Raw genomic sequence first — 9218 nt, 5'->3', positions numbered from 1 at the left:
CCCGCCCTAGGTGCTTTCCAAAATAAAAGTCCAGCGCTTGTAGAAATACTGTGCACATACTAAAGAGTTAATATTAGTATAGACGTTGTTGCTTTACTTTTCTCGCTAATTACTAACTTTAATCCCTTAAAGTATTTTAATTAGCGTAAATCCGCATTAATCACATATTAAAGCAGTACAGAAAGTAACTCATGCTAAAGACCAAAATCCGGCAGTTCAAGTGATGAAAAGACATATCAACACTCTACATTGCAATGCTGTAATGTGAGAGGGAAATGGCCAAAAACGATTGACTTTTTCGAAGCAGTCAAAACACTGCAGGGAACATCCCTGAGCCTTGTGGAGCACTTTTTATGATGGATGGTTGCACATTCACTGTCATTATAAAGCTTGGAAGAGCCAGGACATTTTTTTTTTTTTTTAACTGAGCAAATCATGGAGTCATTTTCATTTTGGGGTGAACTATCCCTTTAAATATCAGAAAAAAGTAACAGATTTTTGGTTTGATTATGAAGCATACACTGTAAAAATCTATATGATCAGTAAGTCATAGCAACTTGTGTTTTTGCATTACTTTAACCCGGGGGGTCACCAAACTCTGTCCTGAGGGCCGGTGTCCTGCAGAGTTTAGTTCAAACTGCCTCAACACACCTACCTCTTTTTACAAGTTATATGAGATTCATCAAATTTTAGTATAATTTAAGTTGAAATGATTTATACAGCCAAGTTGATTATACTTAAAAATTTAAGTTCAGCTGATAATTAATTTTTTTTTTTTTTTTAAGTTGAAATAGAAATATTTTACATACATTCAGGAATACTTTTTTGTTTAATCCATTCCGATGTGAATTATTTTGCAGAGATGAGCCACCATCACATACACTACCATCAAGTAACTAAAGTTGGCCAAGTGAAGATTGATAATACACAACACTACTGCCATGAAAATATAAGCCAAACATGACACAAAACACATCTTTTAAGTACTCAATTTTTTTTTTTTTTTTTTTTTTTTTTTTTTGTCTTTAGTCACAGTATAAATACAAACATGATAAAAGTGGCTGTTAAATAAATGTAAATGTAAATTGCACAGTAAAGGTTTAATCAGGCCAATGGAAAGACATGCTCTGTAGTGGAGAGGACCGTATAGGAGTCCTCAAGTTTTTCACTGCATCAGCAAATCAGTGCTGCTCCCATCCAAAAGCTGCTCTGTTATTGTTACTGCAGTCAGAGAAAATGTCCTGGTGTTGGTGATGCTGTTTTTGAAGACCAGTATCATCCATACCTAATAAAAGACACAGAAGCGGTTGAATTGGGTAAACAGGAATAGAAAAACATCACAGTAATCCACAAGACTCCAGTCCATCAAATAGCATTAGCAGCAGCTGCCACTATGACACCTCACAGGACAGTGTTGAGGAAATGTTCTGCCTCCACTGGTCTTGCATCCTCCAGTGCTGTTGCCACTTTACCTCAACCTCCTGTGAATTCACAGAAGGAGCTCTCTGCTCTACAAACCTTTCAGCTCCTTCAATAGATGCAGCTGGCTGCATGACCCAGTGTCTCGTCAGACAGAGAGAAGTATTATTAGATGACCAAGTGGCTTGTGAACTTCATGAAAAGTGATACTGGTTTTCAGAGCTAATCACAGAGGAACAACATAATGACAGCATGAAAACAGCCCAGCCTTGGTGTGAACACATCCAAATGACATTATGTATTTATTTTATAATTTAAAAATGCAGTACAATCTTCAAGGATTCAGTCTGAGTAAAACGGTTACCCACCAAAATATTAATCTGCTTTTCTTGCAGGAGCTGCAGACTCTTTCTTTGTAAAGAAAATGTAATGACTTCTTGTCTTGAATCAAAACTAGCACTAGGTGGTGTTCGTGCTTGCACAATTGGCCATATACACATCCTGAATAATGCAACTCTAGAGTTTTATTAATATTCAGTAATTCATGGACTAAATATATGTTAATGTAAAAAAAAGGAGAAAAAAAGAAAAAAACATGATATATGGAAAATTTATTAACTGTTGAACTGAGATGCTTTTTTACGGTTTTACGCTTTTTTTAAGTGTTTTCAACATTTCTGGATTTTCTTTTAATACATATGAATAGCAACACATATTTTGATGAAATTTTTCTATAGGAAAGATTACAGTGAGTCATTCATAGAAAGTATATATATATATATATATATATATATATATATATATATATATATATATATATATATATAAACATGTAAATAAATACGTATATAAATGAGATACATTCTTATTTTAAATAACTTTGTGATCATGCTAACACACACACACACACACTAAATAAAAATAAAAAATACAACACTACATATACAGACCAAGAGCTGAACCGAACAGGGCAACATAAATACACAGGCCAACTGAGGGAGAAAACAAGGAACAGGTGGAACTAATCAATTAACTAATAAGTAGTAACTTAGGAATCCAGGACCGAGTAAAGAACTAAACTCAAAGAATCAGAAACACACAGATAAGTTATTATAAAAATTACATTCTACATATTGTGAATATCTGTTGCATCCCTAAATATGATCGTTCGTCATATGAAATATATATAAAAGACATTGTCCAAGTACCTTCACTGTAGTAAGTAGGCCTACCTTGTGTAGCTAACTATTTGTAATTCAACAACCCAGGATTGTTGAATTACTTGGAGAAGTTTGTACCTGGACAAGTCACATTTTCAAAGTAGATTTGAAAGTACACAAGTTCCCACTGTTTCCACCAAAAGAAAACAAACATTTGGCTCTCATTTAACTATAACGAGATTGGTTGGAGGAACTAGCCACGGGTAGAAGAGGTAGAGACCAAAGAAATGCTGAAGAATTTTAAAATTGGCCCTTTTATTGTCTCCAACTCATGCACAAACTGATATCATACTAGTTATAGTGTATGTGGCTGCTATAAACAGGAAGGTTAACAGGGGGTTGCTGTCATTTGCCTCTTTTGTTTATGTACTACTAATTAAATTAATTTAATGTCTTTCCGACTATGATGATTCTGTTTTATAAACAATTTATTGAATCGGTCCTTTCCTTTTCTATTGTGGAATAGTATGGCATTTTAAAGGGATACTCCACCCCAGAATGAAAATTTTGTCATTAATCACTTACCCTCATGTCGTTCCAAACCAGTAAAAGCTTCGTTCATCTTCAGAACACAATTTTAGATATTTTGGATGAAAACCTGGAGCCCTGTGACTGTCCCATAGACTGCCAAATAAATAACAGTGTCAAGGTCCAGGAAAAGACATCGTCAGAATAGTCCATCTGCCATCAGACGTGCAATCTGGGTTATATGAAGTGACGGAAACACTTTATGTAGAAGAAGAAAACAAAAATAACAACTTTATTCAACAATTTAAAATTGGTGGCTATGCGATTTTGTTTTATTCAGTACTCTGCCATCTGTATTTGCTAAGTAGCTTTTAAAAGGTTAATTCACTCAGAACGTATTTTTATTCCACTGCTGTACTTTAACATTGTATTTCAATGTAAATGCGCTACTCGACGTCTTAAATGCTGTGCTCTCGTCTCGTCTCTGGTCTTTAATTCTCATGTATAATAGCCTACATCATTCTAAAACACGGCGCTCTTATTATTAAATTTGTATTTTAATTCATTTATGTTTAAGGATATATGTTTTATGTGTGTATTCTGTTTTTTGTTGTTTTTTGTGTTAGACAAATACGTGAATGGGCCACAAAAGGTTTTTTTTTTTGTACTTTTACTCTGTGCTATGTCATCGCCCCCTTTCATCACATCAGCCGCCCCTTCATCAGTGCTGCGCTGGCTCTGCTGACATAAAAATGTGAGCAGTTTTAGGCAGCAGTTTTGCCACAAATTTAGACAAGTGATACCACCACAACCACCAGAAATACTTAATCGTGTCTGCTTACAGTGAAACACAAGCTCATTGCGACCGATTCCCTGACATAACACATTCATTGCAACCCATTTAACAGATGCATCATTTTAAGTTAGAACAACTTGAACAGCAACAAACATTAACAATACAGCAAAATAATTAACAAACTACTATCATCTAGCCCTCTGTTAAACATGAAAAAATATTTCATCATAGCTTACTCAGTAGTGCTGTTTCTTAGTTGCACCGCTTGCGCGGGAATTTGTGTCAGAGTAACAATTAAAATGTGACATTGTGAAACAGACTGTCCTAAATTGTTGCTATAGTAGTAGCATCATATTAATGCTGGAAAGCCTATGCATTTGGCAACTATATTTTTTAAATAAACCATTATATTTCATAATTAAAATCTATTTTCACACTCATCTTGGGTGAGGTGCCCCCGTGGTGCTGGCCCTGCCCTGCTTATGTGAGTAACTTAATAAATACTACATACAATAGACCTACACAAGACAGTAGACAATAAGTAGTGATGGTATGATATTTTAAATCTGGGCCTTTAGTGTGATTTATGCTGTTAAGAAGCACTGTTTAAAAACATATCACCAACATAAGTACAGTTCTTTTGTATTAAAATGACAACTGCAATGATCAGTTGAAAAAAAAAAATCCTTTACTCTATTCACTGTAGTGTTTTTGAAATAAATCAAGTGAATCCATTTTGTGTTTAGTACAGCAATACTGGACAAAAATGAAGAATGGTCGAGTACAGACTCACTCCTAAAAATCCTATGAATTAGACTTGTTAGACACTACTTTTTCATTTATTTAATTTTTTCATTTTTGTTTTACATTGTTTTTAAATGTCTGGATGCCATTATGAATATTTTTTGTTTTAAAATGTAAAAAAGCAGCACAAGCTTTAAGGATTCAGACAGAGTAAAACAGTAACCCATGAAAAAGTTCATCTGTTTGTACTACTCAAAATGAATGGCAGTTTGTCTGTTGATATGATTTTTAACAATGTTTACCTAAAATAATAAAAATATATATTTTTATTATTATTTAAACATTTTATTTCTTGTATTTGTGAGCATATTTGCAGAATGTTTCATTTTAAATGGTTTCATAAACCTTTATTTAGTATTCAACCATTTAAAGACTTGTTTACTGCTTATTTTTCCTCTTTAAAGGAAGGTACTGATTACATGTCTTGAATCATAACTAACACTAGGTGGTGCTAGTGCTTGCACATTTGGCCATACACACTCCTACTGTCAACTAAATATGTGCAGTAATGATAAAAAAGATTAGATATAGCAAATTCATTGACACTGCTGTCCTGAGATAAGAATTTTAATTTTTATGTCACATAAAATAACATTTCCCACATTTTTGGAATTTCATTCCATACAAGTACATGCATAGCAACACATTTTTGACACATTTTGTTGTTGTTGTTGTTTTTCTTTTTTTTTCTTTTTTTTGAGCAGATTATTTTTTTTGTTTTGTTTTTCTGTAGAAAAGATAACAACGACTCATCCACACCAAGTGTAAACCCTTCTTCAGACTTTAGTAAACACTCGACACAGACAATTTCTGGGGGTCCAAGTAAAAAACTTACCCTTTCATAATTCTGCTTTAAATAATGTTTCATCTTTTTAAAAGTATTGCATTAGAAGTCAAATATATATAAAAAAGAGATAATGAATCAGCAAACACATATACAGGTCACTTTTCAAGAAGAGTTCTGCATTGACAAGAAAAAACATATGGAAACGTAAAGAAACATCAAAGACAAACTAGACTCTATATGTATTGACAGTTATTAATTCAGAAAACGTGATTGCCAGTATGTAAGGATATGTTGACGCATTAGTCCGCCAGAGGTTGCTCCACCTTCTGTAGATTTATCTTTATAACCATTCATGTAGCTTCTTTCTGTAATTCTAAAAGATAACTTTCATTAACCTGTTTTTCATATCAGATCTGCATTTTTTTTTTTTTTTTTTTTTTTTTTTTAGAGCTGCAACTATAATTAAATAAATAAATACATAAAAACACAATCAACACACAGTATTCCCAACAAATATTTTAAAAGTTTCTAATAAATGACTGTAGGATAAATCTCCTGATTTGATTGTCCTCCTGCTGCTGAGTACACCAGCATGGATTTGTAAAAATGTTTTATGTTGTTGACCACAAGGGGAGAAACTGGTGCTTGTGAAAAATGTAATACGTCCACTTAAAAGAAGAGGAGGGCAAGTGGTCACTTTCAGTCATCACAAACAGTAGCAGACAAAGGGTCTGTTGTTCGATTAAAAACAGCAGGGCCATCGTCAAAGGGGGACAACTGGGTAAGTTGTCCTGGTGTCTTTACACTTACTACATGTATGTGGGCTGGGGCCCACCTTTATAATGTCCCAGGCCATCTGAATTTGAGAGGTTAACATCTCTACCTTTTTTACTGCTGTGGACTAGGTTTGATACAGGGTGCAGGTCAACTATTTCACATGCTCTGCTGTGTGAGACGAGCAGTAAAACTTCTTGTGTGTTATAAAGTTTGAGAGGTTGTTGAACTGGATGTCACAAGGACGACAGTACTTTACGTTACTTGTGGTTGCAATGGACCCATTCAACAATCTCTTGAAGCTTGTGGAGACTTCCTCAGTCTTTATGGATGGCACTGACATTGTGCTTTCCTTACAGTTGATAGGACTGTCTGCATGGCTCTCCGGTGTAGGGGAACCATGTTGTTTATTCCCAGCATCTTCCATCTTGTCCTTGAGGTCAAGACTGTCCTTTAAGGATGAAGACTTGTTCTGGTTCCCAGGGTCATCTCTGCTAAGATGGCTACCATCAGGCATTGGCTGGTCTTTTTCCCCCTCACTGCCCTCGTTTGGACTCTGCCTTCGTTCGCTTTGTGAGACCAGCATCCCTGTAGCGTAATCAGTAGGTTTGGTTTCATAGTAAGGCCAAATTTGCTCATCAGGTCTCATTTTCTTAGCAGGACTTGGGTAACCCCCAGAGGGCTGAAACACGCTCCTCATGTCATCTTTTATCGGGATTGGTTGTTCCTCACTGGAAGCTTGGATATCAGAATTTGGCACTGCATTTGGATGTTCAATCTTTCCATCTGTAGCTGGAAGCTCAAAGATGGTTTTCTCTAAAAGGCTGTTAGTATTTCTAGGACCTTCCTTTTTGATGATTTTGTTCTCAGCAGAAGTGTTTTGCAAAATAGTACCTGGGCAGAAGTTCTGTTTGTGCTTGAGATAGTCCTCAACTTTGTTGAAGCTTAGCTTGCACACAACACACTCATGATAATCCATAAGTCCTTTAGAAGAAACTGGAGTGTTGCCAAATTGTGCGATGCATTTTTTACTGAGATCTATAGGTGCATCACCTTCTTCCTTGGAGATTGTATTACATTTTGACACAAGAGCTGATTTTGTGACTGTCAATGAAGCCTCTGGATATTTGGGCACTAACCCTTGGATCATGTTGTACCTCTGATGGTCCCTGAAGCTATCCAGTGTGTCTTTTGACATGTATGGACCTCCTATAGTGGGCATACCAAGAAATGATGGCATACCCATAGGTGGCATTTGTTCTTGTTCAGGAGTGGCCAGCTCATATGCCTTTCTTCTTTTACGAGGACGTACTGTCTTCTGATTGGCTGCTCCTTTATTGTTTGCACGTTTCACTTGAGGATCATGGCGAGTTGCACAGTAATACTGCTTGTGCACCATGTAGGTCTCATGTCGACTAAAAGTGATCTTGCATGCCTCGCATGTTGTGTGGTTGGGGTCAGTTTCAGTGGGTGGCATTTTCTGGTTTTGTAAATCCAGCTGTGTACCGTTCGGTCTCTCCTGTGCACCAGATGGTGTTGCTGCTTTTTTAACTTGCACCGACAGTTCATCTGTCACTTTTCCACCTGCGACTGGATTGCAAGGGTTAGCCTCATGCCCTTTCACTTCAGAGGGATGGCCAGAATTTAGCATGACAGCTAAACTAGCTCCGATTTTAGGGCTTACACTGCCTGCTGGTTTATCCAGAAGTCCAGGGAAGTCATGTGGCCTGTGTGTGCTTTCCCAGCGACTGTTGCAGTAGTGCTTCTTGTGCACCAAATAATTATCCAGGTTATTGAAGGTGATATTGCATTCGAAGCACGTGGCTCCTTTTGGCACAAGTGTGCTGTACATGACTGGAGGGTAAGAGTTTCCCCCATGACGTAACCTGCGATGGACCAACTCGGACATTTTGGCTAGGATCTCAGATGCCTGTGGGCCCACCGTAATATCCTGTGAGAATGGGACATGTGGTATGAAGGGGGGTAAGGGAAAGGCAGGAAGCAGGTGGTGCTGTATGGGTGAGGAGGCTAAACGAGGACTAGAAGGTTCTGACTTTACTCTGGAGTATGAAACACTAGCCTTGTTTCCTGAATTTCCCTCACCCTTAGTGGATGTCTGACTACTTTCCGTGCTTTCCATCTCTGGTATTTGACTTTCCTGAAGGTCTTTCATGTTTGCATTAGCTCTAACTCGTTGAGGACTGCCTGCAATGCTGTTAGGAGAGTTATCAGCCTTGTCTTCTTCTATGAGTTTGTTGACCATATGTCCATGTAGCTCCTGGTGTTTGACCAGTTCTCTCGGGGTTTGGAATGTGAAGTGGCAGTGACTACATCTCAGGCCAGTTTGGGACAGATGGGAGAGGATGTGGTGCTGGAGTACCATAAGAGTTTCAGCAGTGTAGTCACAAATTGTGCATTTTAAGTTGCTTCCAGTGGATATCTCCTCTGACTTGAGAACTGGAAAAGCAAAAAGAAAACAAAAATGGTGTTAATGAGTAACACTACTATACAAAGTTGAGTCTAACAAAGGCAGTTTATGTACAGACTCATATACATTGAGCCATGGTGCTTGTGCAGATAACTTTAGTTGGAATCCTGTTTGGAACATTTCCTGATCCCCTCTACCAGGGGTGTCCAATCCTGCTCCTGGAGGGCCAAGGTCCTGCATATTTTATTTCCAGCCAGCTCCAAATCACTTACCTGGAAGTTTCTAGTGAGTCTGAAGACCCTGATGAGCTGGTTCAGGTGTGTTTAATTAAAGTTGGGGCTAAACTCTGCAAGACAGTGGTCCTCCAGGAACAAGATTGGACACCCCTGTGCTATTACCATAATTCTCTGTCCTCTCTCTACTGAACTACCAAAAAACATCTCAAACCAGCCAAAGCTGGTATAGCTGGTCTCCTGGCCTGACCATATAACAGTTGCCCAAAACTCATCTTAAACCATTAAT

The 9218-nt window shown here is 37.3% G+C and overlaps 1 protein-coding gene across 3 annotated transcripts in view; it reads right to left on the bottom strand.

Annotated features, from left to right (window-relative positions):
* Positions 1 to 5242: 5242 nt before the first annotated feature.
* LOC109074638 (zinc finger protein ZFPM2-like) overlaps positions 5243 to 9218 on the bottom strand; it is a 46288-nt gene continuing 42312 nt past the window's right edge. The window contains exon 7 of one of the 3 annotated variants that reach the window (XM_042776000.1): positions 5243 to 8725. In XM_042776000.1, the coding sequence (XP_042631934.1) occupies positions 6423 to 8725 (2303 nt within the window). In that variant the 3' untranslated portion in view covers positions 5243 to 6422. The remainder of the gene's footprint in view (positions 8726 to 9218) is intronic. The other 2 variants (XM_042775999.1, XM_042776001.1) reach the window with 2 other exon arrangements.

Source organism: Cyprinus carpio, chromosome A19, assembly GCF_018340385.1.
Source record: "Cyprinus carpio isolate SPL01 chromosome A19, ASM1834038v1, whole genome shotgun sequence".
In the NCBI taxonomy this organism is placed as follows: domain Eukaryota; kingdom Metazoa; phylum Chordata; class Actinopteri; order Cypriniformes; family Cyprinidae; genus Cyprinus; species Cyprinus carpio.
Note: the sequence above shows the minus strand (reverse complement) of the source record. Positions and strands in the feature narration are given on the sequence as shown.